The sequence below is a fragment of the Thunnus thynnus genome, chromosome 20 (assembly GCF_963924715.1).
Source record: "Thunnus thynnus chromosome 20, fThuThy2.1, whole genome shotgun sequence".
Classification (NCBI taxonomy): Eukaryota; Metazoa; Chordata; class Actinopteri; order Scombriformes; family Scombridae; genus Thunnus; species Thunnus thynnus.
Genome location: NC_089536.1, coordinates 12,379,386 through 12,406,944, shown reverse-complemented (window position 1 = coordinate 12,406,944; position 27,559 = coordinate 12,379,386). Strand labels below are relative to the sequence as shown.

General features: G+C 40.4%; 1 protein-coding gene across 5 annotated transcripts in view; it reads left to right on the top strand.

Moving 5' to 3' along the window:
- Window positions 1-27,559, top strand: part of LOC137172697 (adenosine kinase-like) — a 109,585-nt gene that overhangs the window by 6,640 nt on the left and 75,386 nt on the right. For 3 of the 5 annotated variants that reach the window (XM_067577274.1, XM_067577275.1, XM_067577277.1), the window contains exon 4: window positions 11,312-11,390. In XM_067577274.1, the coding sequence (XP_067433375.1) occupies window positions 11,312-11,390 (79 nt within the window). Of the gene's footprint in view, window positions 1-5,412; window positions 5,615-10,600; window positions 10,683-11,311; window positions 11,391-27,559 lie in introns of those variants that run through there. The other 2 variants (XM_067577276.1, XM_067577278.1) reach the window with 2 other exon arrangements.

The window sequence follows — 27,559 nt, the reverse complement described above, 5'->3', positions numbered from 1 at the left end:
TTTGCTGTTTTCTCATGAACTAATGCACTTACCTTTATGAAATAAACCAGGCACATTTATCCCTGATTCTCTGTGGCTGTTTGTAGTGCGTGATGCAGATCTGAATCCAGATGCAGATTAAGCATTTCTAAACATTTTATGTTATTAAAATGACAAATTTAGAGGATTGTGCACCCTTGGTGGAACTGTGTGCTCTAGTTTTAAGAGAGCACATGCTGATCAAACAATGGCAGACCTGAGAAGTAACACGTTTTAAGCGTCAGTGCCACTAAGTAAATCATAGTGTGGTGATTTTAAAATTCTAAAGCACCTAAATAATGCATATAGAGTATAAAGACAGATCAGTACATCAGATCGTCTGTACCTTACAATAGGCTACCTTGTCAGGTCTTGTTACTTGACAAAAGGACACATGTGACCTTGGGTGGCAGCAGCGGCACAAAGCAGCATCATCAGCAGTGTTGTTCTCCTCCAGCACAAAGGCAGCGGTGTTATCTTTAGCCCCACAGACACCGTTCCCTCCACATTCTGCACAAGGTCAGGGCAGGATTAACATGAGGCTTTGGTGGTTAATTCCCAGTACAATGCATTACAATGCATGTCCCCTCCAATACCACACACACACACACCAGCATACCTCGCCATCACGTCTGTCAATTTATATCCACATGTACATGTGGTATTTTTATCACATTGTCCGTTAACTTAGAGCAGTACAGGTAATGTATAACACTTAAAATGCTGCCATAATGAGCCACAGTATTCCCATTAATGACGTTTGACATCAACGACATCAATTTCAGACCAATAGGTGCAAAGAGGTCATTCACAAGGTCGATGCTCCAGGGATGAAGAAGAACTTGGCTCAAGTGTTGTGACAAATAACGTAATTGCTAAAAAGTCCACAACAGACTTACAAGTCTAGTCGACTAACACTATTGTTGTGCCTCTGAATCTACAGAGTGTAACACGATTCATTTTTTTCCCATCACCCTGGTGGGAGAGAGATCATTGGATGCAGTGCACTGTGGCCATGTCTGAATTCAATTATCTAGTCACAGCAGAGCCCATATAATCCTGTTGTGGTTGAGAAATTGCCTGCTGTACAGTAGAAACCATCAACATTGCTGTTAGTCCTGGCTGGGGACTTAATGTTTTTTTTTTTCCTTGAATAAGTGTCAACTGTGACTTTTGATGCATTTTTATTTAGCTTTAAATGCTTTTTTAAGTTATTAATTTCCACTTTTTATTCAAACTGTCAGCATTTTTTTTCACTTGTTAGTGAAACAAATAGTACATTTGATTAGTTGATCGACATCGTAATATGATCGTTTATCATTTATTGCACTAAAATGCCAAACAATCAGCTGATTTTAGCTTCTCAAATATGAGTTTGCTTCTTGTCTCTGCTTTATGTCACCATAAATGGAATTTGGACTCTTTTTTTTGGACAAAACACTTTGAAGACATCAACCTGTTAATGGTCATTTTTCACTATTTTCTGACATTTGACTAAACAATTCATTTAGAAAATAATCATCAGATTAATTGATAATGACAATACATGTTAGTTGCATTCCTGCTTATGATGGGAAATTTTTTTTTCGTTGCTGTATATTTTAAGAGTGAATGATTAATGGTGTAATTGAAGAAATAATCAAGAGATACAGGAAACTGATAATTATATTAACAACATTAGCTGCAGCCCTATTGAAAAACAGTAGAGGATCTGCTCTGCTGTAAATACACACTTCCTGTGTCTCGGGAACGCCTAGTGGTTAAGACGCATACCATGTAACCACAATTTGAACCGGGGTTTGTTTCCAGCCCGGGACCTCTGTTGACCTCTCATTTCTTCCTCTCTCATTTCTCTCTTCCTGTATCTCTCTTCCTGTATCTATACTATCAACTATCCAATATTGACAAAATGGCCCCCATCTTAAGCACTGCAATAACCTCATCACTCTTTGCTCTGTATGAGGCAGCTGCAGCTTCTCAGTACTTGTATTTTATACAGCATTTATACAGTGTTGTAGTTGGTGAGTTATATTCCAGTAAATGCGTAGTTCTTGCACTGTAACTGCTTTTATGTAGATGATATTTCCATAGTGGTTTTAAATTAGGATATGGGAGGAAACCAACTAACCAAGGCGCTGTCTGCGACTTCCTGTCTACGTGTCTTGACATGTATCATTTTATATTACCGTGGTTGATATTGTCAGGTATTCGTGCTTTAGATGTTGCTCATTTTTTTTATAGACAATGCTGCCATCATGTGGCTTAAAATGTAAGTTTTATGTCTCCAAGTTAAGGTATATCTTTAATGGATTTACCTTTTTAACTCACATATATTTGGGGTAGATACTGTCTTTATCTCAGATGATCAGACAAATGAAATCATTCTAGGTTAAGTTGTACAGTATTATCTACTTAAGTGCTGGCTATTTTTCGTTCACAATGTTGCATTTTATCTTTGATCGTAGGCTTTTAAAATATTTATGTTAGCAGCAGATATATATTTCATTTTAAACTTTTCTCTCAGTGTTCAATTTAATAGAAAAAGGGGCATATACCTTTTAAGTCCAGCAGGGGGCAACAGTAGCCTGCTGTTTCTACCCCAAGGAGGCTCCATAGGAAACAACATGTCAACATAATGAAAACACGCCTCTTTCTGCAGGAGATTATAATGTGGGCAAATAGACATTTTATTTCAGGATAACTAGGCATTACAGGTTGTTTAGAACACACAGCGTTTTATAATATACCATCCACTCAAACCGTCTTGGGCTTGTTAACCATATCATATTAGAGCTAATGATTATTAGTGTGTCAAATGAGTGAGTCATTGTTACACTGAGTGTATTGTCACCTCCGTGGGGGTAAAAAAAAAAAAAAAGATCGGCTGGCTCCTGAATATTAGTCCCGTTCAAACATTTGTTTTATGGCTCCCTCTGTTCAACGATAATTAATTGTTTACTTTCTCATCTCTGGATGATGGCGTGACTCTTTTCAGAGGTTGTTTGCTCACAGCAATTAAGTTCATCAGTGCTCATCCCCCCTCCTCCTCCTCCCACTGCCTCTCTCCCTCTCTCTACTCCCCCTCTCTCCCTCATTTTCTCTCTTTCTCTGTGCTAAATGCAGATTAGCAGCGTCACAATCGCATCCAGAATGAGAGTAAACTCCTCATTATGCCGTGTGACCCTCTGCTGCATGAATAATTCAGGGCTGCAGCGTTAGTGGCTGGCTGTTATTAGCATTCCGGATGGCGACGGAAAGAGAGAAAGAGCGAGAGAGAGGGTGGGAGGCTCATATCACTGACAGGGCTGACTCAGGGGGATCAGCGCTGGATTGAGACACACATCACACACACATCATCACACGACACAGGAGATCAGTGGAGGTGCCTCTCCACTCACACACCCCGCTGTCTGTGTACATCTTACACACCCCTGCTGCTGACGTGCAGCTCAATCTGCTTACTGGGAGGAAAACAACAAAGGCCTCTCTTACTGAGTACATGCTAAACACTCTGGCTCCTGGTTGTGTGTGTGTGTGTGTGTGATAGATTCTGCTCTGTAAACACTTGACTCTACCCCCTTTTCCCCCCCTATTTTTAAAAAAAATATATAACGGAGTGAATCGTGAGTGCTTGAAACCCCCGGCGGAGCTATCCTGGTGTGTCAGGGAGGAGAAACACTCCCTCCGTGTGTGTGTTTGTGTGTGCTCACATGCAAGCATGCGTGCAGAAGCTGCATGTGCTTGCCATGGTGCCACTTCACTGGATGCACTCATGCTTGACTGAGTGTGTAGACACATTACAACCCCCTCCTTTTTACTTCCCAGCTCCCTTGTCTGTTGCTGAGTGCTGTACTACAGTACTTAAACTCACCTCCACCGGCCCGCTGGGGGGTCAGAACATCCGACTCCCCCTGCCGCTGAGGGCAAAGGTCGTGGGCCCGCATCCATCGGCCGACCTCTGAGCCAAAGAGAGAGTGCAGAGATTAATGGCACTCAACTGGTAATTGAGACATCAGAAACATGTTCAGCCGCCAACCGCGCTGCTCTTGATGTTTTATTGATATGCATGAATCTGACGATTTGGGGCGCTTGCATGAATCTGACATGCTCACCAGGGCTGTACTCAGCTGTAAGGAATGTGGATCTAGACCTGTTCAATTATAAAACAGGAAAACTTTTCAAATAATGGAAAGAGAAAAAAAAGCCCCATATCTTGTTCTGCTGTTGTTGTTTTCTCTCTTTTTTTTTTTTGATGGAATGGGATAACTCCCCGTGATGCAGGGTGATTGCGCTGCACTTAAAGCATGCATGCTGCATCATGAGAGATGGCTGATGCAATCATAATTAAGGCTCGTCCTCGCTGGAGCTGCAAATTCCTGCCTCTTGTTGATGGCAGCTGCCAGCAGGTGGTGCCAGAAGGAAACATCACAAGTCAAAGGAGGTGTAACAGACATAATCCACATCTCTGTGCATGTGGGCGTCCCCCCACCCCTTCCTCCTCCCCACCTCTCCCTCCAACTCTCCCTTTTTAAAGAGCGTTTTATAATTAAAATGTGGGCGTCTCAGCCAGTACATACAGCGTGTTCAGTTCAGAAAAGCATGCTCAGGGCTATTTTTAGTCATCTTTGATCCCCAGCAGCCACACAGGAAAAGCCACTGATGGCAGCAGCCTTTATACATCTAGGCTAGTTAGTATACTATCTGTGCTGATCATTTCTCTACACCTAGCCTGTGCGGGGGTAGAGATAGGCCTGACTGGTGAGCAGCAACACTCCCCGTGTGTTTAAAGTTCACACTGGGCCATATGGTCCCCACAGTAGGGGGTGTTGGTGGAATTATTCACACGGAGCGCTCTGAATCACCGAGATCCTGGTATCAACCTCCAAGATAAGGGGAACGTCTCAAAGGCTTTGTGCTCCGGCTTCAAATCTCAATCCTCAAGAGAACACCAGAAGCCCCATCCTTGCTTACACACTCCCTCTTCCCACTGTCTCCCTGAATGTGTCCCTCTTTCTCTCTCTCTCTCTCTCTCTTTCATATCATCACACACTCTCACACTCCCTCTCCCAAATCCACACAGTACAGTGTGACAAACAACGCCACCCTCTGCAGCGCGAAACCAAAAACCTGTGACATTTTAGAGGAAATAATATGAACTCATCCTCCATGACCAGATTTTGCCCCCGTCGCCTAATCCTTGAGTGCAGCCTAATTAAGTACAAACAGCAGTCCTCGGTTAATGCCAACAAATGGGCTGCTGCTGCTGCTGGATCGGCCGATTATTAAAGGGATGCACATTTGTTGTTTCTGCATTCTAATGCAATTACTCACCCATTATGACCATGTAATTGTGCAGTCATTAATTGTGCATCCAGTCTATAATGTAAAAAGGCTATCCGCGGCTGGAGTCGTGGCGTTTTTTTTTTTGTTGTTTTTTTGTTTTTTTTGCACCAAGGGAATTGAAGCTGAATAGGGATTTACCCAAATGGATTGAGATACCTGAACTATGGCGATATCGTAATGCTTTTGTGCCGATCAACATTCATCCCTTACTGTAGTCTATTAAAAACATGTCAGAGGACGGGAACAAGGCCTTGCTCACTGTTTGAATCATGACTCATTTGTGTTCAGTACTTTTGTGTGCTTCATTCTTCGCCCATCTATTCCCATCCTGCCCTAATGTTCCACTGATAAGAATGTCCTATTCATTCTGCGTTCCTCACCGGTTGCTAGAGAGAGAGAGACACTCTACAGGCATTGAATGAAAAGCACATCTATTTCTGAGGGGGAGCGCGAGCACGGTAGAAGATAATTATTGATTTGAAATAAGAAAAGATAAGGCTCAACCTTGAGCAGCCTGGTGATAGCGCGCAGAACAGAATAATTAATGGGCCTGTCTTGTGTCGGGACAAGCTTTCACACTGAGACGAACGTATTGATTTTAAACAGATAAACTGCGTAACCCTTTGTGAAGGGTTTGACAAACAATTTAATTGGGGGGAAAAACAACAATATTCCTCACCCTTTCCATCTCCCTTTCATCACGTCCCCAAGCTGTTTTTCCTCTGCCTGACCTATGGAAACAATTACTGTGCATCAGGCCTTGTACTGCCTCCAGACTACCAAGGAAGGCTGGTGTAGGATCCACACACTGATTGGGGAATCTAATCAATGGTGGAACCTGTCTCCACTCCAGGTGCCTCTGTTGAAACTGGGATTACTGAATCCTTTTAGCTGTTTTGCCCCTTCTGTGCTTGTGTCAGACAAAGAGAAAGATGGATCTGCCTGTTTAAATGTACCTGCCTACTATAGTTGAAGCAGAGATAATTTACTGTTCCTGTACAACCCTCCTCCTTCCTAATCCCTAAGGAGAGCAGCAAAGGAGTCCCAGTCCTCTCACTTCTTCCCTTGCCCTCCCCTGATTAGCGATAGGGGCTGTTTGATCGTGTTTCCCTGCCTGTCCTTGTGATTTGTAAGCTGTTTAAACGTGAACGAGGCAATTAAATAAGGACGAACAGCGCGGAGGAGAGTGGGCGCCGCGGTGATCATTAGCGATGAATTACCCTGGTGTGCACTCAAACACTTGGGAGGACTTTCAGGTGGACCACTCCCGAGGATCCAGATCCAATCTAGCCATTGATTAACAGAGACTTGTTCTTCCTGTGAAATCACTCGACGGGGATTTTAGGGCACTCATCCGGTCTTATCAAGATAGGCTAACATCAAAGCCGAATGAAGAGGGATTGGGTAAATGGGCTCGCCTTGCCCTCCATGTAAGAGACTTAAGAGGAGCAAATCTTGAATTATTGTCTCATGTAAATAATCTACTAGGCTCATTTTTTGGGAGAGGTGAGAGAGGAACTCATGAGTCACTTGGAGCGGAGAACACTCATAGTACTTTGGAAGCTCTCATATTTCCCTTGATGGGAAACAACGGTGGGGGCTCCATTCCCAGGAATGTAAACAACACGATGTTCCTGACTTGTGTGATCTGCCCCAACAATTTGAATGTGTTAAGCCGCGGAGATGTAGAGGTATTAGTTTTCGAGGAGGACTCTCAATATCCTCTGAATACAAATATTGCATTCAGTAGACTAATTCCCCTAATTTGAATATGATTTGATTTAAGCTGAATAAATAAGTGCCTCTATTAGTCTCCAATTGGAAGGTATGAAATTGAAAAATAGCACAGTGCCTTTAGTGAAGAGTGGTATTTAACCACAGTGTCAGGGGCAGTCTCTTGTAAAGCACATGTTATATAACACAGACTGTCCATACATTAGTGGAATGCATGGCATAGTTGGAATTGCTCTTCCATTTAACAACACCACTGGGTTTTAAAAGCAGAGGTTACTGGCTGAGGACATTTTGTTCAAAACAATTTCTTTTTCTCTGTTCCCTCCCATCACCGAGTGAGCTTAGACTGCAGTGGATGGAAAGGGATTTTCTCTCCCTAAATGGCCAAGGGGGCCGTTTACGGTGTCACTACTATGGGATCACATGATGTTTGAGGGTGTAAAGGTCTCGAGGCAGCTGCTCCTTTTCGGATGGGATTTTCGAGGCGTCCAAGAGCAGGGCCCCATGCTGTCTGCACTGAAAGGTGGAGCAAATACTTCTAGGAAGAAAAAAAGGCTGAAATCCTCAGAAGCTGGGTGTCTATTTGAAATGGGTTCTGGAGTCCCTCGGCTGCCTTCATGTTATAAACACCCACAGTGCTCAAATTCTTCCTTTGTCAAGGAGTCATAACAGGTGTCTCAGGAAGGAGTTTTTTCCCCGGTTAGCATATTTTCCACTTGCATGGAAAGTTTTTTTCTTTATTAGGAACATTCTGCCCTGGGTAGACCCCTTGCCTTGAGACATGATATGCAGACTTTCTTTGAAGCAGTAAAGGTTACTTTCACACTTGCTCAAAATTCGGCCATGCCTAGTTAAACCAGGTTGTGCTGAAGTATTGAACACCTCTGGCTGACATATGTTGGTAAGCCACAATCCAGTTTGCATACAGATTACTCCTGTTTCCAGCGTGTATATTTAAAAGCGTGTTAAAATAGACAAAACATATTTCTACATTCAACCTTAAAATTCAAGTTTCAAACATGCAACCTTTAACCTCCCATGAAAAGGTTTTTTTTTTTAATCCTAAAAAGGGAATGCATTGGCACTGTGTAGCAGAGTCTTTACATAACCAGCCCCCCTTGTGATTACACTCAGGCATTTTCTCAACAACTCCTCTCACTCAGTTAATTTAAGGTGGAATTACACACAACGCCAGTGGGAATGGTGTGGTGCACCTTGAACTATTTACCATGTCATTGGATTTTTTTTTCCCTGATGTAAATACACTTACAAATGGACAGTCTTCAATTTGCAGTTGAGAAAAAAAAGCCAAGGACCTCCTAATGCAGCGTATCATTTTGACTGCAGTTAGGTCAATTTCCTTAGTAGGGTGGACACGTTTATATAGCCAGCCCCCTGGGAGGCTGTTTGTGTGAACGATGTGGAGAATACACATTATTCATGTTCTCAGCTCCCCAGATAAAGACTCTATCTCGCAGTATAGCCCAGCTTTACCTCACGTTACACTTAAGCATTGAAGCTATTGATGTCTGAAACTGCAGTGCGATGGAAAAATACCGAAATAATAGAACTGTCTACAGTGTTTCACTGTAGACCAAAGTGTCTTCCTGTGGTTTATGTTTCAAAACGTGTTTACTCCCCATCCCCCAGTGTCATGTCTGTTTTCTTGACTCATTGTGTTTAGTCTCTTACAGTCATTTTAAACTTTGTTGTAGGGTTCAGACATTACATCAGATGCAGCCTCTCCCTAAACAATTTATATGGCTATGGGGGTTTTGTACACAAGAAAATTGTAAAACTTGTTTTTCTAATTGCATTGAAAATATCACCTATGAAACACAAAATAATGGCCTATCTCTGCCAAGTGAAAGATGAATAGTTCATTTTATTTCTTGCATCCATTTGAGGAAGCAGTTTAAGTTCCTCAAAAGTAAATTTCTCTACTCATCTTGCTTTAATACTGTATGGCTAACTGCAACCATGTGTGGACAATGTTCCTCCTTTGCTTTTATCAAGCTGACATTTAGACCCTAACTGCCTCTTTTCAACTCCAGCAACATTTGTGGTCAAGTATCCCATTCAACGAAATCCAGCATTTGCTTGCTGCTTTTTTTTTCTGCCTCTTTTTATTTTTAAGCAGTTTATATAAAAAAAACTTTTAACTGTAGTGTCACAGTTGAAGGATGGCAAAAATCGAAGGTTTATTATACTGCAAGGTTAACATACTGCTGTCTTCTTTACAGCCAGGAAAGAAAAATAAATCGATCATTTAACCTGGTGATTCCCAACTAGGGCTACTTCTGCTGTTACCAGGGGTGCGTGGAAAGATCGCTTAATTCGTTTGAAAAGATACAAATATAAAAATATATCCACAAGTAAGCTGTAACATCTGAACACTGTCTTGTGACTGAGAATCTGGGAAATTAGTTAACAAGTGAGCTGAAAGGTCTAACAGATAAAAATAAGGAATAAACTATAGTCAGCTAAAAGTAACATCAATGGTTTGAAATAGTAAAGTAATAGATAAATGGTTGAATTAGCTAAGTGGCTAAATGGTGAAAATAGATAATAGATATATTAGCTAAAAGTAATTGTTACTTAAGCAAACTATTTCAACTGTTTAGCCAACTGTTGAAATAGTTAGCTAAAAGTACATACTTTTAGCTAACTATTAATAGAAATGCAAAGTTGACCAAACTGACCTTTACAACATTAACATTGACAGCTAAATTGTATGAAAACATGCATATATAAAGCGTATTGTTTTATATAATTAATAGTGTTAAATAACATCAAGTTCAGTTCAGATAAAGTTCAGATTCAGCCCCATGATTTTGTGCATACATCAACTATTTGATATCATTAGATATCCAATAGGTTCAGATATCATTGGATAATTCGTAATTCATTTGTAATTCAAAAACCAAAAAAACGGTAAGTCTGTTATTTGTTTCAAAACAAAAAACAAAAAAACGTTTTTGGTGCCAGAATCAAATAACGAAAAACCAATCAAACCCGGCCCGTTTTTGGTTTTTGCCGTTTTATCGTTATTCCTTTTTGGATTGAATATCGAACAGGTCTGCAGACATCAAGCCAATTTGTTTTTGCGTGTCCAGGTATCATCGGATAATTCGTAATTCATTTGTAATTCAAAAAGTACAGTCAATACAATAGATTAAAAAACTAGTATAAAAAACAAACTAACTAACTCTATCTCAACTGCCCTATTAATAATCTGAATGTTAACACTAGCATGTTGGCATGATAATGATAATGTTAATTGCTAATGCTGGCTAACATAGAGCAACATTAGCATTCATTTGGAGTTGTGTTTGTGTTTTTCTAATTCATTTAGTTAAGTCCAAAATTTCCCTCCCCTTGTAGCTCTGTTTTAGTCTCCACCAACTCCTGTGAGAAATATTTGATTCTTTAGCTGCTGTATGCTCTACTATACCAGCTAGTCGCTAACTTTGTCTGTTTGCCATTCGGTGCTTGGCAAGTAGTCGTGTTTTCAGTGGGTTTATCAGAGCTTTTCACCTGCTTGCTGTCGTTTGATCCATTGAAAATATTGATTAGTGCAGCTTTATGTAAGTTTGACACGTCACCATGCAAAGATTCTGTCAACATGCTAAATTAAGTAATGTTAACCCTAACCCTTTAATATTTCAGTCTGGCATGTTAGCATGCTAGCTTTAGTATGTTAACATGTAGGCATGCTAACTTTAAGATGTGCTGTAGGTTTACTAAGATGTGTTTAGCATGTTAGCAGGTTACGATGCTAATATTTGTATTTTAGCACTTTATGTTAGTCCAGCTCAAATTACCGCTGATCAAGATTCACTGTAAAATATGATGTTGATTGTGATAAAAAGGTCAGGGGATCATTAGAGTTGTTAGGATTCATCCTCTGGAGACCAAGAATGTCTGTTCAAAATTTCACTATGGATATTTTCATATGCTTTTTTTGTTCACAGCTGCTCTTCAACTGTACAACCTCTCCTAATGGGTTTTATACTGACTAATCTGTGGTGCTTATAAAATACAATTTCTCCTCCTTCCTCCTAGGCATGTTGTAATGTGTTTTTAAAAACAATGCCGATGTCATAGGTAGTTGTATCTGCAATTTTCACTTAGACTTTATCAGCAGGTCTGGTCTAATTAACCTTGAATGTTATCTTTTGTAAAAAAAAAAAAAACTACTTGTACTTTCTTTCAGGTTTGAAGAAATTGTCAAGAGGAGCAAAGTTGAATACCATGCAGGTGGCTCTACCCAGAACTCAGTGAAAATTGCCCAGGTTAGTCTTCTCTGGCTCTCTGCAGTGTACCTGAATGTGTTTTGAATATACAGTGGTATGCTTGTAATCTTAGATTTGTCAGCCTGGCAGTCCTGGAAATACAGAGCATAGCTGCACAGCATGTCGACACATTACAGTTTTAGGTGTTGTGAATTCATCAGACCTGCCATGGAAAGAGAAAGGCGGGCAGAATTCATAATATTTGCAGTGTTATCTAGTTGGCCTAATTTCCTGAGACATATCAAACATCAATTAGAGAGAATTACAAGTAGATGCAATTAACATGTCACAACAAATTATATAAAATAAATGCTGATCTTCTCCCTGGCTGTTAGACAGATTTGAGCATCTGAAAGAAATTGGTGATTGTCCAAATCTAAAATGGCAATCTGAACTTGAGAAGATTATTCACTGAATCCTTTTTAAAAAAAAAACAAACAAAAAAACAACTGACTGCAGTAAGTCTGTGAATTTGACATGCAGTGATTAGCTGCTGATAAGGCTTTGTTCTGTTCACAATAAACAAAGAAAAAGCAACCAGCTGAAAAATAATTGTCTTCTAAGGAGAAATGAGTGCAGAAGCTAATTGAGAGGCTGATGTTTGTGGAAGTGTAGACTCTTTCTTGTGTGTGGGTTTTCGTTTGTTCGTGTCATTAGCGTGTGTAGAGTTCATACAGTGTTTGTACACATGCGCTTGTGTGTGAGTGTATGAGTGCTTGTGTGTGTGTGTGTATTTAGGACAAGATAGATACAGAGAGAGGGAAAAGATAGCAGGCAGACCCTCAGGCTGCCACCATCTCCATGCTTTGGAGACAGTAAACATCCTTTAAAGAGAGACGCGGAGCTGTGTACCTCCATGCAAACACTCTTTAATTATCAAGATCAGAAGCGTTTGCATAAACCTCAGTCACTCACAGACATTAACTGCCAACTTGATTTTATTCTTTGAGCAACAACTCTCCTCTTTTTCTAAAATGTTAAGTCTTGTTGGATTTTAAAAACCGCTAGACTCACTTTTCCACCAGAGTTAACCTTGAAAATTTTAATTGCAGAATTTTCAACAGAGATTTTGTCATTACAGTAGCTTAAGCCATAGAGTCAGTTCGGTCCGCCTCAGTTAAGACATAGATCTTGACAAGCATTTTTCATGTTTTATTTAAGAAGCCACCAAAGGAGCTGCCCCAAGGTGTGTATCAACTCTTGTGAAATCAGGAGATTTTTATTGCTGGCCCTTACTGGAGGAAGAGTCGTCATGCCCTCTGTGCCCTCTGAGAAGCGTTCAGTCAACTAAAATTGGTCTTATAATGGCATGGCAGACTCCAGTCAAATGTTATTCTACTCTGTTTATTTGGATATTTACCCCCTTTAGAGGGAAGATGTAGTGCTGATTCTGAAATGCTCAAGATAACAAGAGTGTTTTCGTCCCACACCCAGAAGTCTCAGAAACAGTTTCTGTCAATATATACCTTGAAGCGCTGACTTTTCCACATTTCACTTTCAGGTGATGGTGTTCTTTTATGAAAAATGTATAATGCATAACTGGCTCCCAGATTATCACATTGTAGCACCTGCAATATGTGAAACTTCAAACCCTGCTGTATTGTGGAAGCTGAACCTTCAAACACGAATGATATGCACTGCAGCACTGAATCCACATCAAAGGGCCCACTGACTAAATGAGATGCTCGATCCAGGTCAGGTTTGCTCAGGAGCACCATCGCCGCTGGAGGAGAGAGAGAAGTGTTCAGAGGCTTTGCACAGGAATCGCTGCACACGCTGGGAAAACCCAGGGTGTGGGAGGATCAATGCCTTCGCCAGTAGAACTCGTACTTTCCTCCAAAACCCAACCGCTTCATCGGAGGCTGTAATAGGTTAAATACTGCCGCTTCATCCGAGTTAAGATTTCTGCACTATCAAGGAAAACCTAAACCTCGGCTTTAAGAAGATGCAGAATCAATGGTAATTGGATTTAGTCAAATGAGAATTGACCAAGCTGAAGCTTAGACGGATAAGTATTGTTTTCCTCTAACCACCGTCTCTGCCCCACTCTTTGATTGAAATCATCCGTTGCAGTGTTTGCTAGTCATCAATTGGTTGTACTCAATGCTATCTTTAGCACTGGGAAATGTACTTTTTTTGTATTTTTCATGCATTATGGCTCCTGTCAGTACTTATCCATATTCAAAGCAAACATCATGACAAACTAGAAGTCCCATGTTAGATCTATCAGCACATTTGTACTTCCTTAGCCGTGCACCGGTGCTCCTCAATAAGCCTTAGATCTTGTTTGGATCAAGTCAGTGAAGTTGCAAGCTTGTATGCAGAGCTCTCTGGCTCTGATTCTTAAGAAAAAGAAAAAAAATGCAATGATAGAAGTGGTTTGGAAGTTGTTGCCTTTGCCCAGACTCTAACAAACACCATGCCCTGAAGGGGCATCCAACATAAAGGCTCACCTACTGGATGTTGCAGGGCTGTAAGGTAACAAAAACCAGCCCAGCGTTGCTTGCTCACATACAGCCTCACACATCAAAGGGCTTCTACTCAGATAGGGTGAGGCGGGAAACAACAATCATATTTTTTTTTTTTCCAGTCATTTACAAAGTTGTTTCTGAGCATGTGATCCAGAATTCGGTGCCGCCGAGCACACGTGGTGTTTATCACAGGTGACAGAATCGGTGGGGGGAGTCAGTTGACTGGAGGGCTGTATCAAGAAGCACAGTCAATTCATTTAGACAGAACATCAAAGTCCTCCAACAGCTCCTTAGGGCCCAGAGATTGAAGTCTGAGCAGACAGGCTCATAGGGAGTTATTGCCGCTGCCAGGGAAGTAGATCCTACCCAGAGTGTCTTGTGTAAATCGTGCATTCTCATTATGATCCTCACAAATCAACATCATTGACATTTTATTTCTCTGCTCTGTAAGCAGACTGTACCCGTTCACCAAAGGGACAAATTGTTTTGTCTAAATGCCGTAGCTGTGAACACGTCACCACAAGATATGATTAAGTATGTTCCCTTTTCTTTATTTAGATTTTGTGCGATGTTTGCAGTCTACATCATCAATTCACTGCGATGTCTTAATTATTGTTTAAAAGTGAAGGCTTTTGAAAAATCTGCCGTCTCTGTTATGGTTGTGATGCCTGTTTAACATTTCCTCAGACTTGGTCAATCGTGGAAGGGGTGAATGGGGCCCAGGCTTGGATGTTGGCTCTGAGCTCCTAATTGGAAACGCATGTGCACCACACTGTTGAAAGTTCTATTTAAAAAACAGAAAAACCCCACAGCACTACTTGACTTCGAAAAAGCTCCTCACCAGCTCATATTTTGTAGGGGAATACTTAAACTGGTTTTGATGTCTCATTGAAGGCATTGACTTATTTCTCGGGGTGAAAATATTCCATGACCTAATGTTTGGCTTTTACAGCTCGTTTTGTTAAATAAATAAAGAACAGCAACTCGCCTCTATTTGAATGGGCTAAATGAAGAAATGCCTATGTCTGGTACCACTTAGAGAAAAAAGGACAGTGAAGGAGAAAGAGTGGAGCTTTTGTGTTCAAACTATGTGACTGAACTTTCAGGAGGATGTGCTTATTTCGCTAAAAGAGGGCATTCACAATTTTACCGTTGCTCGCCGTTTTTACTTTACTTTGCTCACACCTAATCATTAACGTCAAGACAAATATTCTTTGTCTGTGATGAGACTTGAAGTGCTTTTGAGACATTTGATGGCGGTTCATTCTTTAGCTTCTGGGATCAACACAAGAGCTTTGACTCTTTTGTTTTGTTTTTTGATCACATTGAGTGAGCTTGTAGTTGCATAGATCTCGCGCAGCTGTGCCGAAATAAGCATGCTAATGACCGATTAAAACCTGAACCCTGGTGGGCCTTTGAGTCGCACGCAGCAGAAATCAAGCCTCTCAAGTATGCGCCTGTTGTTAAAGCAAAAGCCTCTTGTTTGTTTTAAGACAGGTTAATTGCAGAACCACTGTTAGCACCCGCTCTGAGCCGTTTTATGGCGCCGGGGTCTTGCCGTTTCCATCCCATTACGAAGCAGTGGAAGGTCACAGTCTGTTAAGCATCTTGTGAGAGATGCATGAAACCAAATGGATTTTTTTTTTTTGCTTTTGCTTTTCCATTCCCATCTCCGCTCATTCTAGACATTCCAGGTGTGCAAGTATGCACTTGAGGGGGGCTGCCATTGTTTTCCTCGGCACAAGCAGCGGAAGCAAAGAACGCCTCATTCGCTTTGATGAGCGATGTGTTCATGCGTGGGCTTCAATGTCACCCGCCATGAGGCAGCTGTGAAGTCGCAGCTCACGTCTGTGGTGCCATTTACTCAATGATGAAGTGGGGAGATCTCTGTTGGTTCCACATCCACCTCCCCTTTACACACACGTACGTACACACACTGTCTGAGCATGTGTTCCTCCCACCTCAACTGTATTGTGACTGTATGTCACAGTTAATACCAGCGTGCATTAAATCTCAGGCTCTATGATCACAATGATAAGGGTTGACTGGGCGATTATGCAAGGCTTTGTCATCAGAGGGATTTGTTAACAGCCGATAGCCCCGCCGCGTGGCACCTTCTTTCTTGTGTTTCCTTGAATTTGACTTTAACACAAAAATAACTGTTTGATTAAATTTTTCTCTCAGATGCGCAAGATTTGTGTTGCCCCGGCGAGAAAAGGCACAGATTGCTGTATAGGTGACGTATTACTGTCCCCGTTGAAGTTAATTTGCCGTCAAATTTGTGACTTAATTTAAGATGCCAAAGGGAAGACGTGGGGAGTAGATTGTAACTCATAAGTATGCATTGGAAAGAGTGTTGATTAACATTGAGGGCTCAAGAGACAGACACACTCAATGTGTATCATCTGGCCTCAGAGGCTGGCAGTGGAATTGAATGTGATATCTTGCATAACGTGTCCTTGCTTTAAGTCCTTGGTTCCAGGCTCTGTAAGAAAGGCTGCACCATTGGCTTGCTTGCTTTTTGCTTGGCTGTTGTACAGTTGCCCGGGCTCCAGGCGAGCTCTGAGTGAAATCTAAAAAGACTTGTGAAACAGACAGTAGTCTACATATCTGGCAGCATTTTCATGTCAAATTACAGAATGATATTTCTCACAGGGCACTTGGTATGCCTGCCACATCGCTGTATTCTGCAGTTAAAAGCAGGCACTTGTATGTTTGGTGCACAGGCGATGAAAAAAAATCCGCTCACACGGCTGTGGAATGGTCTGAGAGCCTTTCAGACTGTAAACAATGGTTCATTAAACAAACTGTTGGTTGGAATCATCTGTTGACACAGGTCAAGTAACTGATGAATGAAAGGATGATTGTGCATTTTACACAACTGTTCTACATTTTCATATGATTATCGAACGATGCCCCTCTCTCATATTTCCCCCGCAGAATGTCTGTGGCAGTAGTATTTATTTGGCAAATTCTCAGCATGCTCCCACTCTTGCGGTTGAAGTGTTGCATAGCAACTGAGAAAAACAGCTTTAAATATTTTGGTTAAAAAGGTTTTAAGAAAATAAAGAACAGCCTGCAATTACTGTTCATTTCTCCCAAGTTCATAAGTTTAAGGAGCTGTAGTATTGTGCCAAGTAATAAATGAAATACCAAATTAGGCTTTGTGTTTGCTTGGAAAAAATGAGAAACAGTATGTCTAGGATATTGTGTCCCCTTGTGCTAATTCACTTATTCATCTATAGCTATTTTGTTTATCGAATAAGTGCTGGCAGCTGTCTGCACCTTCACTAATTCACAAGTGTTTTGAAACAAAGCTCACGGTAGTTTTCAGAGTGCAGCTTGCCTCAGTTTTCAAGCCAACTGAGTATATCTGTGACAGGATGGAAAATGTGTAGGTGAGTGCAAATTTGAAGTGATGTGCCTCAGGAAAACGGATGGGGATGGAGCGATGGGGATGGGGGCGCATGTGGAGAGAGAGAAGGCTGGATGACGCACAGCAGGTGACAGACAGACACTAATAGTAATGGCTCTTATCAGTGCTTCGCTCGCTCCCTCTTTTCACATGGGCTCTGACATCCTCCTCCTACTCCACCCCCTCCATCTAGCAGGGGGTGCTGGGAGCTCGCTGGGTTGTGCAGCCCGCTCAGATGGAAAGAGCCTGCCAAACACCAGTCCCCTCACATATAAATTGCATCATTAACATCGCCTAGATTATTCCAAGCTCTCCCACCGGGTTTATGGCAGCGCCGGCTCAACTTAACTATTTGACTCACTGAAGACATTCAGGTTTCTTGAGTGAGCTGTGCTCAGATCTGTGGTGAAATGCGCCAGCTCTATTCTCTCTTAAGGTTTTAAACAAATTCAAAGGAAATCTGTCTGGGTTTTTTTTTTCACTCAGAGAGGCTTATTATATGGTCTAATGTGCTTTATTTTCTCTCTTGAGTTGTCAAACTTGAGTTGTGTGTTGTCATGTACACCAAAGGAAGACTGATTGCTATGAGTGCTGGGTGATATGGTTAAAATTAAGGCTGGAATCAATATTAATAACAATTTTTTTCCAATACCGAAATACATTCTATACATATCAATGTGATGTAAGCAAAATCATCTATAAAGTGATCAAATTAAAGTTCAGTGAAACAGATTGCGATCTCACTCTATACATTACATCAGACAACACTCTTATTTATAATACAAAAACTTCACTTATTCATTTTATTAGATCTTTATTACAATTTGCTTAATATCTTTAATTTGGACAGCAGTATTCTGAAATAAAATAAAAAAAATAAATAAATGTGCTCATTTAATCTTGATGTTTCCTCTGGAAGTTGTGACATGTTAATATTTAATTATCGCCCAGTCCTAATATAAATAACAATATTGTCCTGACATTGATATATATAACACAATATTGCAAATTAATGCAAAATCACACATAAAATAAACAAATTGATGCTAATTACAATTAACTGTCTTCCACTCTGGCATTACACCAGACAAAATTCTTCATATGCATAACACAAAAACTTAAATAACTCATTTTGGGGGGTTTTTTAAATTGCAATTTTTATGTGAAACATTCAGTAAAAACAGATGATGTTACCATGTTACAGTATAGTGCTGAAAAAATTAGAGGATTAATCATCATTGATCAAGCAAATATGTCAAACAATCTCCTGTCCCAGCCTCTCAAATTTGCCGACTTGCTGCTTTTGTTTTACATCATTGTGAATCTGAATATCTTTGGCTCCTGGACTGTTGGTCCCACAAAACAACCAAAAGAAAACAGATTTATTGATAATAAAAATTGTTAGTTGCAGCTCTAATATGATTCAAAAAATGATCATATTGAACCATTTGTCAGTTCTAATTGCTATAAACTTTAACCTCAAACTCTACTTGACCCTAATTCTGCTAATTGTCCTTTCTTTGAATTATAGAAGACAATCCGTGATCTGTTGCACCTCAGGAGGAGGCTCTTAAGCCCAATTGACATCTGCAGTGAAGCTGGATGGAGCTTCCTCCTCAGATCAGTTGGCAATTAACTCTGTAATCACTATCAGAGGTCAGGGTTAAGCTCCAAGTTAAAGGTTGGAGCAGCAAACATTTTTATATGATCCTCTTACTCTATTATCCTTTCTCACCGCTACAAGGTTTTACCTCATGGGGAGAATACATTACATAAAGCCCCTTGGCAATTACTCCTCAGTGAATATCCTCATGGTGTATAGTCCATATGATTAATCTGGAATCCCCTCTGCCCCTGGCAGGCCTGGCTCTGCTTACCATGCAAGTTTCATTTTCACCTGAACAAATGGCTCCTTTAGACAAAAAGTGCCAACCTTTTACTTTTACTGGCTGCTTGGGAGAAAAAAAAAAACAAGAAAAAAAGAGAGGGAGAGCACAACCTCCTGCAGTAATAACAGATATCCCAACAAGACGAAAAAGGAGGGGTGGGGTCAGAGTGTTTGGAGGTGGTGCGGGAGTTTTTTTGGAGGGGGGACGCCTAATAGTGTTGAATAAAGGCACATTTATTTTTGTGCTTCGGCCTGTAACAGCCTCAGGAAATAGCTCAGTCTCTTGATCGGGAGCAAATCCTATTAACTTACAGTGCTCTCACTCAGGGTAATGGGCTCCACCTCGAGACTTGGGAGAGCACTTTTCCCTCTGACACATTGATACCGGTGTCTGGAGGGCTTGGCGTTGGGTAGTCCAACACTCGGGCAGAGACTAATCAAGTCAAACAATCTGCCTGGCTGGAGCAACACGAAGTGAGGATGTTGATATCCAGCGAGCTCATTCAACAGGCCCCTTCACACGTTCCTAACCCAATACCAAAGGATCAGTGCATGGGATCAGTTCAAGATCAGGTTATTCGAGCCCCTGAGAATTGTAAAGCGATCCCTGAGCAGCTTTTGCTTTCTCAGGAGTGATCGGAGCTGTCGGCTCTGTTATAGACTGCTAGGGCCGAGGCCAAAGGGAACTCCTGGGGTCTCCATTTATTTCTGTCCAGCAAGGGAGGGACTGTGTGTCTGTGAAAGTGTTTGTACTGTATGTGTGTGTTTGAGAAAGAAAGTGAGAAAGAGAAACTCAATTTACAGTATGTGGGTAACCGCCATCCCAAAGCCAATTCGTAGAGAAACTCCAATATCTTTTAGTGAAAACATAGGGTGCCTCTAGTTTATTATTTTCTGTCAGGAATCTGATGTTTCAAAAATGGCTGTAGTTAGTTTAAAGCTGCCACATACTGTAATTAGCCTACTGTGAGAACCTCCGGAGAAATGGGAGCGCTCTATCAAAGCATAACTACTCCAATTAAGAGACTGCACTAGATTGAAAATCGCCTTTGTGGGTGGCAACAGACTTCTCCTCTGCTAAAAAAGCAGCAAATTGCTCATTTCCGCACACATCCCACATGTTTTTGAGTACTGGCACCTTTTGAAACCCTCTAAAGCCTCATCTAAACGCATCCTAAACATGACCGCATTTGATGCTATGTGACTCCATTGATGGATCGCCTCAGTGTGGACCTGCTCATAAATCCATGTTCAATGGCATGTTCTTCTCCTGTCACTATTACCCCTTGTGCCTGCTGTCATCCAGCTGTCTTATGTCTGCAGAGTTACAGTGTGCACCTGTCAGATACAATTTATGGCAAGCAATTTGTTGTGTACCATGGGAGTTGCAGTTTCTTGAGAACTTTTTTCTTTTTTTTCTGTATTTGTTAGACATTAGACATGGATGTTTCTCTTGCAGCATCTCTGTCCAAGTGTGAAAATTGAGTATCTCCAGGTTTTTGTGATTTGTTTTGTGTTCAGATAAGTTGAAGGATTACAAGTCACTTTTTGGGTTGGGAAAATTCTCAATTCTTTATCTGAGCTTCATAAAGTCATTTCAGAACCTATTCGATTATCTGAAAAAAGCATTCTCACTAAGCTTAAAACAAGGCTGTTTCTCTGTGTTTCTGAGGCGTTGATGTTTTGGAGGTACATGGTTTTCTCCGGACAGCAACATTAGCTGGCTTGTGATGATCTGTCACAAGCTTTGTTTGATATAATAAAAGGAAATGAATGCACAGCAATTAGATGTTTGTTCTGTGTTATTGTTGCACGACTGCGCCACTGCTGCTTGTGCTCTCAGCTAGGATTATCGCCCCTAAGAGGGGGAAGCATTACAAAATGACAGCCTCTCATGTCGAACAAGTCAAGCTGATTCAGTGAATATTGAAGAGGTTCCCACCACATGTTCTCCTGCATGTTAAGGGAGCAGCGTTAACCTTGTTTTGATTTGCATCTCCTTAGCAATTAAGATAATATGTCGTAATTAGAATTTTAATGTACCGCTGTGAGATTTTTGATAATTATACAGAATTCTCCGCGGTGATTTTCTCTTTGCCTGCTTGTCTTCACAGATGAATTCATGACTGATTAGATCACTGCTCTAATCAGATTGGAGTTACATTGTAAGATATCTTCCCACATCTCTCTGCAAAGCTGAGTTACTCAGGGTAACTGTGAACACATATGTTAGCAACTCATCCTCATAATTAAAGGACAGTATAGGTTTAATATTCAGCCAGCAAAAAACAACCTATAGTTCCATTTATGCCATCTAGCAGACATAGTAATGCACTACAGAACGACTGATAGGACAGATCAGTTTGAGTTAAAATGATCACTTGAAATATGGTTTATACTTCCTTAAAGTCGCCTTCATCGTCATGACTACAGTAAACACCACAACATTGCGGTTTAAAAAAAAAAAAAAAGTTCCGACTTGTGGTAGGAAACAGGAAGTGAACAGTGATCTAACTAACTATCTAGCCATCCACTCAACCTGCCTCCTCCTAATAAGGCGAAATCATCTTATCAAGTCACTTTATATTGACGTCATCCGAACTCATTTTCCCGGGTCATAATTACTACGCCTGCTTGATGACGTAAACATAACTGTAGGTTGTTTTTGACATCCTGAATTTTAGACCTACACTGTCGTTTTTCATGTGAGGACAGGCTGTCTTTTAGATAGCGAGATTATAAATTGTCCTTTTACAAGCAGCAGGTTGCTCCATAACAACAGATAGAAAGCTAAGGTGGAACTTCAGTCTGTCATTTCCATATAATTAAGTATAAAGGCTGGTTAGCTGAATACTGTGTTGAAGTGATGTCTGTCAGAAATCACTCCTTTCCTCACTCATGCACAGTTCTTTATATAATTTACACTCAGTACTGCACTTTATAGTGAGTCATAAATTGAAATTTGGGCAGGCTGATTCTTCACCATTTTGCACCATTGCCTGTCTAATCAAATATTACTACACATCTTTAGCAAAAAAAGTAGTGCATATGCTGCACCATATTGCAGAAGTTTTATGCACAAAATTTGGATACAAATAAAATGTCAGACAGTAACTGTAGTGCAACAGGTTGAAAATAGGATGGATTTCAGACACACCATTAATCTTTGTTTGAGTCTCAAGAACATCTTTGTTTGATGTGTCATACTTCTCCTCGTCTCAGCCTGTAATAGATGATCATTTGACATGTTAGCCACAATAGTAATTTAGGGGTAGTAATGCCAGTCAGTTGGTTGGACGGTCCAAAATATCTTGATTATCTTTAGTATTGAAAGGATTGATAAAGGATGATATGTGTCCCACACTTCAGTTCATAGTAAAATACCTTTAAAAGCTAGTGACAAACATTAATGTCTAGCTAGCTGTACACATGTTAAAAGGCTAATGTAACCATCTACATTAACATTAGCATATAATATAAAATTTTAACATTAGCATGTAACATAGAATAACAGTGTGCTAAAATTAACGTGCTAACTGTATGCATCACTAATGCTATACATGCTAGTGCTAATACTAACATTTTAGATGTTTATCATATAAAGATACCAAACATTTGCAACAAGTGCTTCCTTTTCCTGTAATTGAAAATTGAAATATTTGGGGGTTTCAGCAATTAGTCAGGAACCTTTGACTGGGGCTATGTTTGAGGTTACCTTGTATATATTTGACTAGCCAATCATAAAGGAGAATTTCTGTGGCGCTGTCATAATATGAGTTAGACTGTTGACTACAGTGATGAAGTTAGACACCACTGACAGTGTCATCAGGACAGATGTGACCCCAAAAAAAAACAGATGATCATTTCTCAGATGATTTGGTGTATGATTCACCAGTCCAACATGCTGATGGATATAATGAAGATACAGTGATTAAAACATATTGGATTTCAGCATTAATTGGTTGTCTCAGCAGGACAGTGTGTGTGTTTTGTTTTTTTAAACTGATGCCAAGGTTTTCCTGCTCATAATAGTCTACACACACCCCACAATGCAAGACTAATGCATATTTCATCAGTATACCTAGCCTCGATGCATTAACTGTAGTTGTTTGTTTGTTGTGTGTCTGCCTGTGTTTTCACAGTGCTGTTTCCTAGCTGCTTGTTTTTATTCAGCATGAGACAGCAGCCAATATTCCCCTTGGCCTTTTCACTACAACAGCACAAACCAGTCAATATTGGCAGGAGAATATTTTCCTGCCCCAAGTTGCCACAGTATTAATACTTGAGGATGATAACAGGGGCCAGGGTAAATGAACAGAGATCTGCGAAGAAAAACTAAACCTGAGACCTCTTTGTGGTGCAAAATTGGCCACCACAAAGGAATTAATGACGGATCCTTCCAGCATAATTGTCTAATTATGCCGGGCAGATGGGGCACTGCTTTAACTAGGACACATTGTGCTACCTCTCCAGACTCTCCACAACAAAAGGCAAACCAGTGTGACAGCCTCTTCAGCAGTGAGTGGGAGGGAGAGTGAAAGAAAGAAAATGGAGAGAGAGTAGGGGAGAGGAGGGGAAAAAAACTGGGTCTGTCACTGAGCCATTCCTCCACTCGATATGTTACCACAGAAACAAATGTATGGTGTAAACACTGCGTGGATCACAGCTCCTGGGAGGTGAATCACTGCAGTGTAATGAGGTTGGTTTACATGCTGCTTCTCAGCTTCCCACCCAAGCTAACTCAATACTTAAACCCTTTAATTAAAGAGAATCGGCCACTCGATAATTGATCACGTAGGTTGCCTCGGCATACGCCGTCACTGTGAGGCTCCACGCCACTGTTTATTAGAGCTGTCTGCATGCTTTGTCTCCTGGGAAGGAAGAGAGAGAAGGGAAATGTTATAGGGGAGGGGCAGGCAGGGATGAAGCAAAGGTAAACATGTAAAGAAATTAAATGTCGGCTCATGCTGTTGAAGATGATGTTGATGCTGTTGAAGTAACAGTGGGATGAGCAGTAGAATATCACATATCAGTTTTTGTCTCATGGGTCTTGCAGGTACATCAGTCATAATACTGTTAGCCTTTGCAGACATGTCTTCCTTGCTTTCTTCCACAAAGTTATTAAAGGGGCATTAAGTAATCTATGACCTGTATTGACCTCTATCTTCAACCAATACGAATTACAACAACACCGGATGGAGTGTCCCAAGTCCATATTATTTACTACTTCTAAACAGATTTTGAGTATTTACTGTTTTCAAAATGGAAAAGCGACAAAATTAAGTGAACTCAAAGATCTGTATAATTTTTGAGCGTGTTGTTGACGGACACTGCTGTCCTATAAAACAGTGCACAAAGGAAATACTGGAGCTCCTCACAGCTGAAAAAAATAAAATGAAATTGCAGATGGTCGTGAGACAGCTACAGGAACATCCCAAAAAACAAAAACAAAGTATTAAATCTTTGGAAAAACAATTTGCTTTCTTTTTGTGAAGTTTAATTGGCAGCGGTATTCCAAAGTTGCAGTTTGATTGATGCAAGTTGTTTAAATTGTAGTTACTGTTGGTAAAAACCAGAGAAGTGCGTTGATTTCTGGAATACTAACTGCTAAACACTAGACAATGATAATTAGTATATTGTACATACTGTGTCTTATTAGTATGAAATTGGATCAAAATGTCTGTTGCAGCATATGAAAGACTTGTCATAATTTGTATGTTTCAAAACAGGGTTTAGGTAGGAAAGTATGTTTTTGCAATCCTTAAATCTTGGCATCTGATAACTTTTTTTAATCAAAGATCCAATCAAACTGCTTATTATAGTCATTTTCTGCCATATGTTGTGACTCTTTTGGTAAAGAATGTGTGAAAGGTACACATTTCATCAAAGTCACACAAAAACACAAACTTGATGTTTTTTCCATACATGTTTTTGAAATCTAAAAACATGAACCTTAGGTCAGTATCTTTGCATGTGTGGATACATTGAATAGTGTAAGAACAATTCAGGCATATGTGTAGTTTTCCTGTTTTTTCTTTATGTTCTCCACCTACAGTAGCTCCTCTTGTGTGGAGTCAAGTGATTATTATCTCCACCAGGCGTAAGCCAGCAGGGGGTCATTTGTTTGGTCGTGTGTTTGCATGTGTGCCTGTGTCCATGTGTGTATCTGTCCGCAGCTAATCTTTAATACTACTGGACCCATCAGCCTAATATTTTTTGTGCACATGTGTGACTGTATGATCAGGGACCTCTCATGGTTGTGGTGATTCACAAGGTTTCTGAAAAACCTATATATAACGCCATTGACCACTCTGTTTTATACCGCCATTGATTGCTGACTCCTTGCTCCTCTTAACCGGCCAGCAGGAGCCACAAGTGATCAACAACTGCTACAGTTTGGAGTCTAGTTTCCACTAGAGACAACCAATCATGTTAGATCAATCGGTGGCAAGTTGAGGAAGCTTGAGAGTGGGTTGTGTTACGAATTCAAATAAATATTGGTAAGATTCCTTATCAGTCTGTCGTAAAGCTTAAACTTTCGTCTTTTCAGCAGTCCTCACCATTTTACGATATGCGACACAACATAGGAAAAGGCATTTCCAGCAATCGGTTAGGCTAAAAACAAGGCTTACCTAGTCTGTTGGAGGCTACATTTTGGCCTTTGTCGTGGCTCAAAAACTGACATCCATAGAAAAGTTTGGTCTCATCTTGAACCGTAGCATCAGCAGATTAATTCCATACCCAATATGTTATGATCCACTAAAGTTAATTACGATACGAGATGAATAAATCCCTGTTTTTGTTATCATCGCCGCCATCTTTACTGTACATACCTGGCGGAGATCTGCATTTTACTGAGCGCGCTCTTCTAGTTATTGACCTATGTTATCTTGACCTCTGAGGTCCATCACTAGGTTTTGAAGCAAGCAGACAGGAAGTGACAGGACTTACTATTGAGCATGTTCAGGACCTCTGACTTATAGATTTCCTCTGACTCCCTGTGGCGTGGGGTAATTGCTGAGTTTCAAAAATTGATTTATGGAAAGTAAATGTATCATCAAGCCTGGGACTAGGGAGGGGAGTGGAGTGGGTTGAAGATGTTACAAGGGGAGGAGACAGAAGAGGAAACGGGGTTGCTGGGAGAACATGACAACAGTAGCATGTATTTGTGGTAAATGGGTCTGGAGTAAATACCCAGAGTACACCTGCAGAGCAGACAGAGCCGGTTATTACAGACGGACCTGAGCAGGCGTGGTGGAGTCAAGGAAGATGTATGACTACAGTCAGTCTGTTGAGCTAATTTTTTCTGAAAGGTTTTTGGTCCTTATGTTTGCTTGACTTTATTTCTTCAGAACACTGTATTCACTTTAGACACAGCAGTGTAGTATCACGCTGCTTACCTGTAGCAAACCCAGTTATCAGTCATTTTTAAAAAAAAAAATCCCATCAGGAACTCCTACTATTTGTTCCATGATTTGCCATTATTACCTTTATTAAAGCTCCTAGTTATGGAAGTGTGTAAAGAAATGTACAGGCATGAAGCCGTAATTAAGGCTTATTCATCAAAATTACTTTTTGAGTGGTGTCACCATCATTAGATTTGTACTAGAAGTTACATCTTCATTTGTATTTATGAGCTTCCAGCGACCTTAACTCGACCTCAGACGAATAATACTTTTCCCTGCCCTGATGTTTTCGTACAGAATGATGTGATCAGTCTGTCAATCTACATTGGCATCGACCCATTTGGCACCTCACCAAAGAGAAACATATTATTACAAAGTGGGTGTAACTTCCTTATGCCAATCACAAAGTGCTGGTTTGGCATTTCTGAATTCCTGCGGCTGGCAGCTGTTAGCGATTGCTCTGACAACCTTTTAAAGAAGCCTGCTGGGGCTTTCCCATCATTAGCAATTATTTAAAAAAAATCTTCTTGCGTGCACATACACACATACAGTGACTTTACACTATGGGAAAACCATGAACCTTTGTACACTGTAACACAATTCAGTACAAGAGTACTTTATGAAATAGATTTTTAATTGTTGTTGTCACTGCTTTTTCATAAATGAAGCAGACAAAATATTAATAATACTATTATATATAATGTAATGAAGATAAAGATTAAGTTCAATACAACAGCACAAAGTACAATAGAGTTAAATAACAGTAATGTCAATGAAAAACTAGAAAGCACTTAGATTAGGCAGTGATTTGCAAGTGGCTGCACAATATTGTATACATATTGTAAATATTAAAAATAATTTTAATATATATGTTTTGAATAATAGAAATCTGGATCAGCATCAAAATAGACATTGTGATAGACAATCATGGCATACAGTATTTATCTGATTTTATTGCAATGCAGCAGTGAGTTATTAAAAGTCTGGTG